General features: G+C 50.5%; 1 protein-coding gene across 1 annotated transcript in view; it reads right to left on the reverse strand.

The window, feature by feature from the left end:
- Positions 1 to 1,424: 1,424 nt before the first annotated feature.
- The window catches only part of RGS6 (regulator of G protein signaling 6), a 623,561-nt gene continuing 608,515 nt past the window's right edge, over positions 1,425 to 16,470 (reverse strand). The window contains 4 exon segments of the mRNA XM_031935755.1: positions 1,425 to 5,068; positions 5,070 to 5,195; positions 5,325 to 5,493; positions 14,438 to 14,504. Of these exon segments, the coding sequence (XP_031791615.1) occupies positions 4,663 to 5,068; positions 5,070 to 5,195; positions 5,325 to 5,493; positions 14,438 to 14,504 (768 nt within the window). The 3' untranslated portion in view covers positions 1,425 to 4,662.

Genomic DNA, 16,470 nt, shown 5'->3' on the forward strand with positions numbered 1-16,470 from the left:
AGATCCAGTAACCCCCACTGTGGGTGCTGAAGGGCTGGGCACAGGGAAAGGGGCCCAGCTACTGGTGTCGGAAGTCCCACAATGGGGGCCAGGGGATCCTATGGGTGTTTCAGCAAAGGAAGGGTGGCGGAGGGAGAGCCTGGTGGGCAGAGCTCTGTGGGCCCAGGAGGGGATACGCGTCTCAGAGAACTACTTGGCTTTGGAGGCTGCCACATCCCAGGAAAGGTTCTAGGACCAGAGACACTCATCAGAGGCCCCGGTGGTTCCTTGGAGGCTGGGATCAATGGACAATTGGAGGCTAGCAGCAAAGGAGATGACAGCTTCATGCCTGCTAGGCCACAAGTCCCCAGAAGGGTGTAGGGAGAGAGGCAGCTGTCGGGACGGCTCTCATTCTTGGGTGGGCACAGCTTTTTGTGTTATAACTGGTAGCCCCAAATCTCTACCTTGATTCTGGACCTGAAAGCAGAGCTCTGCTCTCGGCAGTCAGTAGGGTAAGGTGCATGCACAGCAACAGCCTGATAAGCAGAGATTCTGGAACTAAGCCAGATGGTCCAGCTGAGAAGGCAGGCGCTGCTCTGGGTCCCCTGGAGGTGGTGGCCATGGTCAAAGAGGACAGGAAAGCATGGCTCTTTTGGGGGTGGACCAGGATGTGAGGTGGGACATGTTATGAACCTGAGGTAGATGTGACCTTGATCTTGACTCTGTGGGGCAGAAAATCCTACACAAGCAGGTGGCCCAGGGGTTGAGAGATGAGTTGGTTCCCTTGTAGCTATGACTGGAATCCCATTCTCATGCCTCTGAAATCATTTCTACCTTTAGGAGCAAAATTTCTGCCACTGAAGTATGCAGCTAGGTGTTGGCCTTGTCATTAATAGAGGGATTGCAGTACACTAGCACCGCCTTTTTACCTTGCGCTCGTCCTCCTCTTGTCAGCCTGACGCTCAGGCTCTCAGAGTCTGGCTGCTTTGGTGTTAGTGGGAAATGCAACTATCTGTCACTCAGGAAACTGAGACTCCGTGTAAGAAGCACCGTCTGTATGCAGCAGACTTCGACCCTGGGATCTTATTCAAGAGGGTGTCAGAGCAGCCACAGGGTTTTGCACCTGAGTACAGACAGTGGGGCCTGGAGAACCCTCCAGTCAAGGACACCCTGGCAGAGTCAGGGACTTTGGCCTTCTGGTGACACCACTGTCCCTACCTAACAGAATGAGTCCAGTGCCCCAGAGCTCTGGCTTTTCTGTGCTGCTTGGCAGCCTGGTTGGGAGTGAGAAGGAAACAGATGTGTGTGTGTGTGTGTGTGTGTGTGTGTGTGTGTGTGTGTGTGAGATAATGGGGAAGGATGGGGTGTGCGGAGGGGTGTTCGATTTTTCTAGAGGTACATCCTGCCCAACAAACCCCCAAACCAAGGAGCCACACAGAGTTAGCTGGATTGAAGTGGGTTCAAGTCATTTATTTTTAGACTGTACCAGCATGTTTGGTTCTGGGGTCCAATCCCCAAATTCCAGAAAAATAAACTAATGAGAACCACATGCACTAAGAGGAGGCCATTCCGACGTGTCCGTGATCATGCGGTGAGTGGGCTTCGAGTATAGAACGGGGGCCCCTGGTGTGGAGGAGGGCCTTCCCTCCCCAGACAGCTGACAGCAGCTGGCTCTGAGCCCTCATCGGGGCTGGGGAGAGGGCCGAGGCCTGGTCATTTGGACCCTGTCCCCACATAGACCTGGGCCCCTTATTGCTACATTTGCTACTTTGCTACTTTATGGCCCCTGGGTCTAGCCCAGGGGATGCCTTATCACTGGGTGGTACTAATGAGTAGGTTGCTGGCATCTGCTGTTGCTATGGTTACACGAGCACAGGCCTCTCTTCAGAGGGTCCCATGGTGAGTTATTAGTGATTCATTTGGCCACTATTCAACTTATCCCATGATCTTTGCTACATATTCAACTTGGGCAGCTCCTTTTCGAGGCTGGTGGTGCATTATCTCCCCCCCGAGCCCAGAGCTTCCCAGCTCCTGGACCTTGCAGCAACACCTCCCTCCAATACATTTTGCAGGGCCCAAAGGAAGAGAGCCCTCAATCCTTTCCCTCTTCTGGGAAGGCTTTCCTGGTGGCGGTTTTTGAAGCTCATGTATTTGGAGCAGAACAGGAGGGATGCATTTTAGGAAAAACATCACCTTCCGTAATCACCAAGGGGGCCAGCAGGGTGGCAGGCTCCCGGTTCCGCGTCCTGTTGGTGAGGTAGTTAGAACATCCCAGGAATCCTGCCAGGGAAGAAGCCCCGGGAGCATGTCCCCATATGTTCAGCTAGTCCAAGCTGCAACTCAGAGTCACAAGAGGTCCCTCCCAGGGTGCCGGCCCGGTACCTGACCACTCAGCGGCGGTGAGCCTGGAGCGCAGGCCCGGCTGACTACACTGGCAGTTGGGCCTTGCTTTGTTCCTGGGGTATAGCAACACCTTCCCAGGAGAACAAAGCTGACACATCACTTTCTGGAAGGGCGGAGGCTCCTCCCAAGAGAGTTCCTGCTGCTTAGGTCAGGCCATCTGGTTGTGGCTGGACACTTATATGTGCCAACCTACAAGCTTTCTTCTTCCCATGTAGGGAAAGGTTATTTTAGCCAGATGCCAGTGCCTGGTGCCTTGTGTATCTAACCCGATGGGTGGTTGGTCACTTGCTGCAGCTGCCCTGATGCTGTGGCTGTGGGGCTGCTAAGACGTGGCTGGAGAGTGCTTTTCCTCTTAGGGAGGAGTCCTAGGCCCAGAGGCCACACCCATTCAGGGAGGCTAAGGCAGCTTCTAGCGGGCACGACAGGGTGGGGGAATCTGCTTTGCTACAGAATTGCCTGCAAACATCTAATCTAGTCTGAATTTTTGGCTGTGTAGACTAGGCCAATGGGGAACAGGCCAAGAACAGATTTTCCAAATGTACTTCCATGACCAAGGTCTGTGTGGTAGATGGACTTTGGATAGGCAGCCTTGTTCCACTCCCTTCTTGCAAGCCTCTGGCTTGATCTACTGGGGAACGTGGGTGCCTTAGCTGCGGGGTGGTGTGAGAGGGTTATTGCTCTGGGTCTGAGTCCATCTGAAGTCTCCTTAGCTCCGTTGTGCTTACTGACCCTCCCTTCTGGATGTCCCCAGAAGTGCTTGTAAGCCTGCAGCCAGCTCTATCTCGGGCCAGAGACCACCTGGCTCTGGGCAGATCCTCTGGGGATCTCCAGGGAGACACCAGTCAGAAGAAGCGGGCACAGAAGGAATGGCCGAGAAGCCAACCCTGCCCTGTCTGCAGCCTAGCTTAGAATGCCCCTGCACCATGGGAAGAAGCAGGGGGCAGCCAGGCCCCTTGCCCTGGATAACTGAGGGCACTGAGGTGCCTGCTGTTTGGGAACACCCTTTGCCCTATGCCTGGGGGTCAGCACAGCCTGGGGATCCTTGGGCAAGGCTGCAAATGAACTTAGACTACAATTTTGTTCTGAAACGGGAGGTTTATACAAAGAGAAAGGGGATGAAAGGGGCCTGTCAAAAGACCCCATAATGGGGCTTCGTGTCGTTCATGTACTCATCAAGTGGTTACTGCCTCCAAAGTACCAGCCTCTGTGCTGAGCATGCGCAGGTGTCCAGCAAGAATTGCCGCATCTGGAGACACTGAGGACTCAACATCTGTCATCTCTCCAGTTTCCACTGTACCTCCAAGAGAGGGAAACTGGGGCATGGCAGTCAAGAACTCACAAGGATACAACATAAGGAAGACTCCTAATGCCTGCGGCGGCACTGCTGTGAGGGACAGAAGGCTGGTGCCCTGGGGACAGGGCTGTGTGGAAGCAGACATAGACAGGACTCGGAGGTGGTGGGGTGGAAGGATGGGTCATCGGGGAGCACCCAGGAGGCCGGGTCTGCAAATAAGCAAGCATCTGAGCCTTCGGTCACCGGCTGGTGAATTTGGCTACATGAGAAAAGAAATACCAGCGATCGCTTTATTGCTTCTATGTTTTTTGTTTATATGCTCCCACGAGAGATTTTTTTACCTATGGCCAAAAATAGATCAAAGGAGGATAGTCATAGCAAGTGCGGGAGTGAATGTCTGGATTCAAAAACAGGTTACTTAATACAGCTCTGTCTGTGGGCTCATGGGTGTCACAATATCAATGACAATGATGATAGTATTAGCTACCATTTGCTAAGCACCTACTACGTATCAGGCACCTGACTCGGTGCTTTACATACATTACCTCACAGCCAGGTTGGCAAATGGTCATTTTGACACACACACAGAGGGAATACAGGTGGATCTTTTGCAGATTTTTGCATTTCCCCTTGGCGACCGGTTTAGAGGGATGCTTTGGCTGGGCCTTCAGATAAAGACTGGGAGGAGAACCCTGGGGCCTGGCCTGGTCCCTTCGCAGCATACTCTGCTCCAGCTTCACACACACAGGAGACCTGACCCAGCAAGGGTCTCACCATGCCTGTCAGGATGCTACCACGTGGGGGCTGCCAGCCCTGCAGTCCAGCCACCTCCTGGGCTGGGGACCCTCCCAGCTCCCACCTGGGGCTGCCAGAGGGGAGAATCCCAATGGCCCCTGAGTTCATGGCCATGTTTTATTTTGAGTAAAACATGAGGGAATAAATCAAGGAGCAAGGGGGCAAACCAGAATAAATTATGAAATAATTCTCTAAAAGACGGTCAGCAGAACTCCCGCAGCTGTGAAACAAGCTCTGTCATCTACACCAGTGCTTCCTCGAACGCAGGACCCTTGAGACATGTGATGGGACCTGAGGGCAGCCACCAGGCTGGCGGGGACCTCTCCGAACGCTGATCTTAAAGAGGGTGGAAAGAACTTGAGGTGGGGCAATCCGTGAGGTTGCTTTCTTGCTGAAGATGTGATTTGGACATTTTTCGTGAAAGCGGTGCCTGGTGCTGGCGGTGACACCCGGGTGGCCACAGAGATGTGAGGGATGACAGGCGGCGATGGGGATGTAGTGGCTGTAACTATGGGAGGTGCCAGGGAGGTGATGCAAATACTGGATGTGCTCTTGGTCCACTCATTCCTCTTGAATTTGCCAGAAGGTGTGACCCCACAGATAGCAGGGGAGTGAGGATAATAATAGAATCTCAAATGGTAGTCGTGACAGGAACCCCACGACGTGTTCTCCCCTGAATGAGCTGGGATCAGGGCCTCTTAGCGAGTGGAGTGTTGGAATATAACTGTACAAAGAAGAGAGGGCTGTAAACAGGAGCCTCCGCTGGGCCCAGCCCAGGCTCTGTGGACTCTTTCTTTCTGGTCTCCCCGTTCACCCACCGAGTCTCCCCACCATCGCCCTTCATTGCCCTCACTCTTTCTCCTTCACAGTGACCAAGTCTCCCCGTAAGGAAACTCTGTCTGCGGATGTGGAGCGCCGCCGCCTGCCCGTGGGGTCCGCGGGCCCGGGCCCTGGACCTGCGGTGGGAACGGTCAGGAGGACTGCATCAGGCCCGTGAGGCGCTTGCCCGCCAGCGACTTTCCCTGCAGAGAGACAGTGACAGAGAGGCACGCACAGGCACGCGTGCACACACACACAAACACACACACACACACACAGGGACAGAGACAGAGAGCCAGACAGGTGAATTAATTGTTGCATGAGCCATGGAGGCCAAACGACCAACCAACCCAACTGACCACCTTGATATTTGATCTCTAGGTATACGGGAGCCTTAACTTGGGACAGCTGGAGAAACCAGGGCTCCAGGGAAGGTTCAGGGAGTCCTGGAGGGTCCCCTTATGAGGGTGTGTTGCTGGTACCCTTTTTGGGGTGTGGGAATTTTACTTACCAAAAACCAGGTATTTAAACCTTCAGGTAGAGCAATTTTTAATGCTGGTGGGCTGCCCTGAAATTGATTTTGTTCACGTGGGGGAGGAAAAGGTGGACTGGGGCATACTGAGGTCAGGGACGGGGGCTTGATTCAAATAGAGGGTGGCTAAGGATCTGGCTGATTAGAAGCTAATGAATTAACTAGTCTTAAGAAGGCACAGTCCTGTTTGGAATGCAGGGTAGACACAAAGACCTTGAGTGCTCTGGGACTGTGAAAGTGGGGGGCATTTGCTGGGGCTCAGAGCCACTGTAGGTCCCAGGGCAGTGCACTCCTGCTGTCTCCTATGTTCTTGGCTTCCCGTCTGTGGCACCTAGAGGCAGAGTTTGATGACCCCATACCAGGAAAGCCTACAAGCCCTTCAACTATAGCCCGTGTGGCAGTTCTTCTCAAAAACTAAAATAATGAACTGGATCATGAGGCCTGGTGCATCAGCCATAGAGGTGCCAGGAGAGTCCCATTGTCCATGTGCCCTGGAGAGGTGGCAGAGAAGCCCCTGATCTAGGAGGGGAGTTGTGACTGGGCACCAGGAGGAGGGTGAGGGGGATGAGTCAGGGGCCGTCGCTTTGCTTATTGCCCTTACATAGTGTATGCCCGTTCTCCAGCTCACCCTCTTTAGAAATCCATGTCATTGCACAGGGTTTTAGAGGAGAGAGTGGCTGGACCTAGGCAGATTGATCACTGTGTCTGGGAAAGCACTCCAAACCCATCCTATTATTGACAGCGGGTCAGCGACACCACTGCCATCTGTGAAGGGCAGCACGTGATAGCTCGTCAGCATGGGCTGCAGTGTTTGGCCGTGAGATTGCAGGGGCCAGCGATTCCTCGTGTTCGTTTCCAAGTGGGGTGTGAGGGCTCATCTTGTTTACTGGGCTTGGCTGCGTATAAGCTAGATGTAATTAAAAAAATTGATCAGGTTTGTGAAGCCTGGTAGGGTCTTCAATAAACCTGCTGATTGATGAATTGATGGATAACGGGTTTATCTAATAAACGAACGACACGGGCTGTGGATTTGCTGGATACAGGACAATGTGGCATCTGGCTTAGCTCTCCATGAAGGGGCATGGCCAGCCTGACTTTGAGAATTCTGGTGCTATAGATGGGAGTTTGTCCAGAAATGAAATTGCCCTCAGGAGCTGTCAGAAAGTCTGCCTTTCCCTACCTCTCCTTGACCTTTTTTCTCCCCATTTCTTTCACTCCCCATTTTCACTAGTGAGACAAAACTTTTCATTTTTTTCTCCCCATCTTAAAACACACACACACACACACACGTCTACAAAAATTTCCCCATCAGCAACCTTATCTGAATCTTCAAATACACTAAACTTAGCCTGCAGCAGGATACATTTATACTCGGCTAAGGAGGTTTTAATCAGATTTTGTAAAAATCCGAGAGCGCTATGGTGTCAGACTTTGAAAAATCACTAAGACAGAATGGCTACTCCTTTGTCTAGACCAGGTTAGGTATAACAATAGCTCTTAGAAGGCAGAGGGTGACCTTCAAGGGCTCCCCCAGCCCTGGGTTCTGTGGCACACACCCAGCTGTGACTCTCGAGTGCCCTTTTCTTACATAGAGTGTGAGGCATGTGTCACTTGGGAGTGTGTCTTCCCAGTGCAGGCCCGAAGGCAGGAAGGATGGGGGCGTGGGGCATCCTCTCTGGGGAAACACGGGGCTGCTGAGTCTAGGGGACTCCTTGTGTGAGCTCTTACAAACCTCCCCTACCTCCTGTTACCCATGTCCATCCCTATCCTATGAAAGGCACAAAGGAAGTTCGTTTTCCTCTTAGGTGCCGCTTATTGCTGTGATAACCACCACACACCAATATCGGCTCCTCCTCCTCCTCCCATCCCTCCTCCACCAGGGCCACAAATCACACATTGTGTACCCAAATATATGTGTTCTGAGTTTGCTATCCACAGCGTTTGGGGCTCTCATTTAGCTGGTGAATGGGGGGAAAAATCACTCAAGCTTCCGAGTAAGAGTTGGTTGCCAGTGTGTACATTCAAAGCCCAGAGACAAAGGTGAGGTTTACCAGTTGCCCAAACCTACACTGCAGCTTCATTCTTATTAGCAAGGTTATTTTGGCTGGAGAGGGGACTGTGGGTTGAGGGAGGTTGGAGATTCTATTTCTGGAGGATTATGTGTGTATTTGTTTTAGGTGAATTTGGCCCTGAGGCTTCCTTACCCTCAACCCTTCCCGGTTCTACAGAATGGGTTGGGCTGGGCTTGGAGGCGCTAATTAATCTCTTCCTGCCTAAATCCTGGAGCGCAGCCTCACAGCTCTGACTCCAAGGACCTGTGGCCGGGCTGTCACTGCCCGCTCCTTCGCTTCCCCCAACTGCTTTTGTTTCCCAGGATTTCAGGGTAGGATGGTGCAGCTGACCAGCTTAGGGGCCACCCTTGGGATTGTTCCCAACCTCTCAGCAACCCAGGCGGTGCTGCTTGGCATTTTTGTCTCCCTCTCCCCACTCCTGCTTTCACGCATTTACCAAATGCCAGCTCTGCTGCTAAAGACGGAGGTCATGAGGGTTCAGGTCGGCTGGAGAAGCAGCTCAGCCCAGCTGCAATCTACCCGCTACCCAGCGACCTCCCGGGTGAGTGAGGGCAGGCTCAGGCTGGAAGGCGGTTAATCATGCAGGATGCAGGCATGGCTAGATGCCTGGCCCGGGGCTTTGGGGAAGAAATACTGCAATCACACTTGCTCTGCAGCTGCTTCCCTTCTGAAGAGCTGAGGCTCCTGTAGTTTTCAGTGATCAAAGTGAAATCTGATAGTAGGGGCTACCTGTGTTCAGAGATGAGCTTCCCCAAAGTGCGTGCCCCTCTAGGCTTGCAGGACGCTCCCGAGGAACCCGCTCTGCCCAGAGAGAGGGGAGCTGCTGCCTGTGCCCTCCAGGGCACTACGCCCCTCTCTTTACGCTCATCCCTGCCTCCAGTTTGGATGATCCTGAAGGAACCACTTCGGAAGGGGAATGGTCATTCTGCCTGCCTGTGTCTGGCATTTGCATAGTTACAGAGGAAGCAGTTTTTTTTCAGGGTGTGAATGTGTAATGTTCCTCAGTGCTGGTCAGTTGGGAATGGATCATGGTGCCAGGAAACTGCAGCCAGCTCAGCCCGAGGCCTTGGCGTAGCTGAGCGAAGCAGCTGAGGATGGTTGAAAATGCTATTAGCAGGCAGCCTTTGTCCAAGTGAAAAAATATACAGTGATTAAGAACTGAGCTGCAGAAGGTACATTCCAGAGACATCAAAGCTTTGCATACCGACAAAGTGCTTTTCACCTTTGAGACATTTGGCAAAGTGTAATCCAATAGATTTTGGGATCCTTCAATTTCATGGACCATGGGCTCAGTGCTGGGTTCACTAACACCCACGCGTTCAATTCCCACCCCTCCACTCTGATTAATCATTTCAGCTCTGTGGCCATCTTGATGGCTAGGAGCCTGGAAGAAGGTGGTCATGAAATCCTTTGTTTCTGAAAGGAAACACACAAAAGGAATGGCCCCCTTTTGTGCAGTGAGAAAAATCAACATGCTGCTTGACATGCTGTGGCTCTGTGCATTGCACTTCCACATATTAATCAACAAAGCATGCACTATCTGGATTACCAAGAGCTTTTGCCACTTACTTACCTGGGAGACTGATGCTAAACTCTTTCTTTGGCTGGGAGGAGGGCTGTGGCTCAGAGAGTAGCCCTGGGGGTCAGCTTGGAGCATACTGGGGGACAGCAGAGCCAAGCACTAATGGCTCAGGGGGGACCTTTTTCAATGCTAAGAGAGTAAAGACATCTGAGCTTCTGATGAGATTCTTTTGCTCATCTGCTCGGATGAACTAAGACCAAAGTTACAGATCTCAAGTCTGCCAAATCAAAATCCAGGCTATTATGGGGGAAAGAAATGAACCACAGTTGCCCCTGGGGGAGAAGGATGAAATTGATTGGAAAGGGATGTGAAGGAGCCTTCTAGGGTGAGGGGTATACGTTACATGGGTGCATACACTTGTCAAATTCATTGAGCCATATACTTCAGATCTGTTCATTTTACCATATATAATTATATCTCCAAAGAAAAAAAATTAGGAAAAAAAAGAGTCCCAGCTATGACATCTACTCCTTACTCTTCTTCAGTTGCTGGGCCCATCCCTGGGTTTGGAGAAATTCAATGCTTCCCCCTCTCCAGTACAAGAGGAACTTGGATTCCTCTGTTAGGGGAATTCGAACTTGCAACAGAACCAAAGTGGAGCACTATTTCTAGCCTCCACTGATGCAAACGGATCCCTTTGGTGTGACATTCAGGCATTTTTCATCCCTGCTCATGAAAAATGGTGTTTTGTTGAATACAGCTCACCAAGCAACCTTAGCAGGCAAGAAGTGGAGGCCCCAGAGATGAGTCGTGCTCTCAAGGAGCCTGAAGGTCACCTTGGAATAGACGGTGCTCAAGTTCATAAAGGATGTGTATGTGTGGAATTAGAGGCCTGGGGTGGGGTTGGGGCAGACTTGCTGAGGACAAGGGTCAGGAACCCAAGAGACAGGTGGAAAGGTAAAGGGATCCTGGCTTGGGTTCAGCAGGACGGGAGAAGCCAAAGGCCTGCCTGACTTCATCGGGTGACTCCTGGAGGGTTGTTGCCCTGGTGCTCCTTCTTCACTGAGCAAAGCAAAAGAAATGATTTTAAAAGGGAATGCAAATAATTCTGTGGCATCTTCTTCCTCAATGATGTCTAAAACTGGGGAGAGAGAGTGCTGTCTGGGATGTCTGAGAAACGCTTGCAGGGGATGCTGGGAAAATCCACACTTAACACAGAATAACTTCAAAACACTTCTAAAATTCTCTGTTTCTTATCACCCTCTATTCAACTCTGTGGAACAAGGTGGGGCAGATGAAATGGAAAAACCAGGCTATGGAACCCGTTATGGTTCCTCCACAACAGAGGTAGGTCAGAGCAGCATGGGAAGGAAGAGAGGCCATTCCTCTCTTTCTCACCCTTCTGCAGTGAGGAGGGGCAGGAGCCTGTGGCTGATCCATTCCTGGGGTCTGTGTTACTTGTAGGGCCTTGGCAAGCTTCCTGATCTCTCTCAGGGGCTAAAGGGAATTTTATATGGTTTTAAAATATTCTTTTTATTTGACCCTTTTTAAATAGGAAGCTGTATCACAAACATAAAACAATACCCCAATTTTTTTTAAAAAGTCAAGGGATAGATGAAAAGTGAATTAATCAAAAAAGAGAGGTTCACTGGTTGAAGAATTAATAAATGGTACATTCATGAATACTTAAAACTGAGCCTGTTTATAAGAAAATTTGATCAAAACAAACATAATGGATTTTTTTCTTGCAGCAGCCCCCTATCTTATGTACAGTGGCATAAACACTCAGGCTCTGCCTGGTAAACAGTGGGATAGGGGATGTACCCAGCAGTCGTGTCATCTGAAATAAATTCCCACAGAATGTCACCAGAACCACTAGCAGGCTCAGACACCTTACTCTATCCTGTATTGGTGATATGGTTTGGCTCTGGGTCCGCACCCAAATCTCACCTTGAATTGTAATCCCTATAATCCCCATATGTTAAGGGCAGAAACCGGTGGGAGGTGATTGGATCCTGTGGGTGGTTTCCCCCATGCTGTTCTTGTGACAGGGAGTGAGTTTTCATGAGATCCGATGGTTTTATAAGTGTTCATACACACTCGTTCTCTCTTGCCTGCTGCCACGTAAGACTTGTCTGCTTCCCTTTCCACCGTGATTGTAAGTTTCCTGAGGCTTCCCCAGCCACGTGGAACTGTGAGTCAATTGAACTTCTTTTCATTAGAAATTACCCAGTCTCAGGTGTTTCTTTATAGTAATGTGAAAATGGACTAATATAATTGGCAACTACCAGGGCTTTAGAAAAAGTTTAAAGTTTTTGCATTTACAAAAGAAGAGTTGCCAGTTCTCCTATCTGGATTAAATGTAAAAGGACCCACCTGTCCCCTGATCTCCCATGGGCCTGTCTGATGGAATGGCATGGGTAGCTCATGTACCCTCCCTCCTCAAGTGCCTTGCTCTTCAAATCACCCAGGCCTTGACAGTGGCATGGTGGGAATGGTCCCCCACTAGAAACACAGGTAGCTGTGAGGACAGTTACTAACAGCCACCTGCTGGTGGACCATTGAGCAACTATTGTGTGTCAAGCATGCGAGGCATTTTACAAACACCCGCACGTATGTCCACAACATGCTTGCAAGTTAGGCATTTCTATAAACTCCACTAAATGAATGAGGAAACAGACTCAAACAGAGCTTGAGTAACTGGCCTGGGAGTGCACGGCTAGTCAGTGGCAAAGCTGAGTTGGTGGGCCTTCACGACCCCTGCCCCTCTTACTTTGCACGTGGCTGTCACTCTCAAGGAAGGAGGCAGATGGAAACACTCAGGGATGAAGGAGTCCCCTGTGCCCATCCGCACTGGGCAACCTTTCTGGGCAATGCAGGGTGATTTTCTTAACTTCCCTGAGAAAAGAACTTGAGCTCTTGAGCATGCTTGAACCCATCTTAGGCAGGTTCTACCCTGCCAAGGGGCTTCCCCTCATCCCATTTGGGAATCCTGAGAGAAAGGAGGTGCCATCTGCTGGCTGACAAGCCTGGCAAAAGGGGCTTTTGGTTACTGCACTGAACCAGGGCGCAGGTCACCATGGCTTGGTGCATGTAGATTTCAGGCCAGGTGAGGCCACCATTCTGTTTGTGGCCCTATGTTAGTGATGCTGATGCCTCTAGGAACACACATGGCAAATGCCCCAGGGAGGACAGAAGCAGGTGTGATGTTTCCCTTTCTAAGGTGGGACAGGCAGGGTGGCCTTACTCCAATGAGAACCAACCCCACTTCAAATCATTCTAGGCCATTCTAATTCGGGGTGCCCAGCAAGGTGGGGGAAACCCTCCCTGCTGGTGGTCCTGGCACCTCTGACCCTGGCCCCACCATGCTCATCACTTACTTCTGCCTGTCGGTTTTGCTGAGTGATGGGGGACCTTTCTCCATGGTCCCCCAGCTGTGCAGGGACAAATCGGAGCTGGGCAGGGATGGTGGGAGAGACAAGGACTCAGCAGCTGAGCCCTACGTGAGTGGCAGAATGCCAGGCCCGGACTCCCCGGTCTTGCCTCCAAGTTGTGCATTTCCATTTTTCCTGCTCGTCTGCATCCCTGTGTGGTGGAAATGCCCCCTTTTCACACCAGCTCTCTCTCCTCTCCCTCCTCTCATCTGACTGAGCAACCTGCTGCTCTTTCTACTCTCAGCTTGCAGGAAATTCTTGGTGGCTTCAGGAGTGGACTGAGGGGGGCATTCTGCCTATACGGCCTTTCGGTGGCATGCCTTCCTGTGACCCACTTAATGCCCGCCTGTTCCTCTTCTCCTCCTTCCCAAATGGACTCTGGCATCTAAGCTCTGCTTCACTCCAAATTAGGCAAAGACCAAAAGGCTCTAGGAAACAGGGACATGGCTGTGTTGCTATTGGCAACAAGTTGATGCTACTTTTTTCCAACTAGGAAATTCAAATAACTCTTGACTATGACTGTGGGAGACAGTGAAGCTGTAGCTTAGTTACTTGATATTGTGGACAAAGCGGCAAGAGAAAGTTATTTGCTTGGCAGTATGTGATTCTCCTGAGGATCTATGAGGACTCTGACTCTATCTTCCTAAGGACACTTATCATCTCTTGCAAATGTGTTCACCCAAAACATGTACATGTGTTGGGGTCCTTGGTTTAGCCAGCTGAAAAGGCAGAGCCTAGAATTGCTGACCTCTTATCCCCCCACAAAAGCATAACACTTCGTTGAATGTCCATGTCCATTTGGATGCATATGCAAAGAGGGCCGACTCATTTCTCTTTCTTCTCCACTATCAGGAATGCAATTCAGCAGGCATTTATCAGACATGCATTCCTAACCCGAAAAAGTACAGCAGGGAACAGACTAAGCAGCGTTTCCAGGAGATACCTGGACAGAAACTTAGGTCATTGGAATTCTTAGCTACAGAGAACCTTATTTCCCCACAGGCTCTTTTCATGTGTTGCTGAGATGCTTTTGGTCCCCATGGGACAGGGGATGGGCAGTTTCCCAGCTTTCTTCTCCCCTGATGGGGTAGTGTGTAGAAATGTGAGATTGCTATATTTCCTGCAGGCTTTGGCCCCAGGCCCATAGAGGAAGAGGTATGGAAGCTTTCCCCAGGAAATGAAACCTAAGGATGCTGCTATTTGATTTAGAAGCATCTTCAAAGGTAGTGGGTATTCCCTGTTCTGCTAGGGAATGGGACCAGGAGAAGAGAGTTACTGGGTCAATACCTAAGGATGTTATCTACACATGGCCTCTGGGACAAGGGACTCATCTCATCATCATTTCTGGACCCCTCAGCTCCTTGTTTCTTTGGAGAGACAAACTATGGGTACAAAAAATGGGCAGAAAAAACAGAGACACCAAGAAATGGGTGCTGCCAACTGTCCCTGGAACCGGGGCATGAGAACAGGAGTGGCGGGCAGAGATGAGGTCATGGACAAACAGATCATCTCTTTTGGATTTTGGACCACCTTCTGTGCAGAAGGATCCCACAGGTTAGAGAGCGTGCGAACGCCGGGATCACTCACCCACTGCTGGAAGGAAGCCACCTCGGGGGTGAAATGCAGCGGCCATTCTGACTCTGCGCCAGCAGCACTAGGCAATTGTGTTTTTAGGAAGGGAAGTGAAGAATAACTTATCCAGCTGAAACTGTGAAGACCTGTGGCTTTAGAGGAGCCCCTGCCCAGACACACACACAGCTGCAGAGGGCATGCAATCCATGCGACAGATACACTTGCAGGTTTGCAGCTTATGGTTATATGCATACCATACACTGAATACGGAGGCGAACATCAGGCAGGCAGCACATGCACCTGTGTCTACACCTGTGCACATGTGCATACACCTGTGCATGCGTTCATGTGCATGTTTAGACCACAGGCACTTACAGAAGCATCTCATGCAAGGTGCATAGGCAATCGCTTGTTTGGCTGTGGAGTTTTATATCAGCTCCTAAGATGCCACTCTGACAAATACTGCAAACTTAAAGCATTCACCTTAAAATACATGTATAAAAACGGAGTTCTCCCCCATGAAAAAACCATTCATTGACCTCAGTGGAAATAACGTCTCCACTTCTGTTTCTGTTGATACTATAGGCAGTAGGAGTGCCCACCCCAGGGGTCCGGTTTATCAAGGAATTTCAAAGCATCCCCTGCCACGTGCTTCTGACTCCTCCACTACCTAGCTTTGGAATAAGTGATTAAAAATAGAAACCTCTGTTTCTCAGACTGGCAGAGCAACTGGACTTGTTGAGGTTGCATTGCTCAGGGTGGCTCCAGGCAGGCAGACAGCTGAGAGGTGAGTGCTTCTGTCATGTGGAGGGCTACATTTGGAGGAGTGGATTTCATCTTCTTATCATGGGTAGACCCATTCCTCATCTGTGTCTGGTAGCGGGAGGCATCTTTGGGTCCTGCACCTCAGTAGGGGGCCAAATGCCAGATCCCCACAACACGTGCACCATTTGCCTGGTGGCCCTCCCCACTTCCCAGCACCTCACAGGCTGACAAGCCCCCCAGCTCCCACAGCTTCCCGGGAAGTGCTTAGGGCCCCCAGGAAATCAACCACAGAACAGAAGCCGGCCTTCTGGGCACCACAGTCCCTTCATTTCCAGGAAATGCAGAGACACTAACTCTCTGAGTTGACTTTAAAAATAAGCCAACAATAATAGCTGCCATTTATTGAGTGGTTACCATGAGCTGATCTCTGTAATAAATGCACTTTGTACAGACTGTCATATAGGAGGTACCCATGTACCCACCCTCAACCACAAAACACATACAATGATGTCTATCTTGCAGAATATTGTTGGAAATTAAATAATAGGTGCAGAGCTAAATATGAGCTGCAAATAATATCACAATGATGAAACTAATTCTAAGAACTATACCTGTTAAGCACACGCACTGCACACAGTGTGCTAAGGACGTTATGCATTTTACTCTTAATTATTTACTCTTATCTCCGTTTTATGGATGAGGAAACTGAGGCTTAGAGAAGCTGTGCAATTCAAATAGCTAAGTGATGGGGCTGAAGTAGAACCAAAGTCCACCCCAGGCAAAGCCAGCATGACACAGTACAACACTGTGAGTGCGAGCTCCTAATAAATGGCAGCTCTTGCTATCACATCCTCACTGAATGCCAACATCTACCCTGTGCAGTGGGCTTTGTTGTGCCCATCGGACACGCAAGTGACTTGCATCGTATAATATCACATAATGTATAATGACAGGGTCGTATAATGTCAGGTGGAGAAAAAGGGATTCAGCTGGAGTTGCCTGTCTCGAACTTAGCTAGCTTCTCTGCATTTTAGTGGGTACTAAAGGGACACTGTTCTCAAGGGGTCACACAAGCAGGTCACCTTCAGTAGTGGATGGGAATGCAGTTGGGGGAAATGTCCCTGCCAGGTTTTTGACATGTAACTCCAGGTGGTTGGTGCTGCTCAGTCACAATCCAGCTCCTTGCTCTTTTGAGACACAGGTAGTGAGGTAACTGGCTACCTGCAGGGTAAAAGGCAGTCTGGTTGGTGTGGGCCTGTCAGCCATGAGCAGCCAATCAGGGG

The sequence above is a fragment of the Piliocolobus tephrosceles genome, chromosome 6 (assembly GCF_002776525.5).
Source record: "Piliocolobus tephrosceles isolate RC106 chromosome 6, ASM277652v3, whole genome shotgun sequence".
NCBI lineage: Eukaryota > Metazoa > Chordata > Mammalia > Primates > Cercopithecidae > Piliocolobus > Piliocolobus tephrosceles.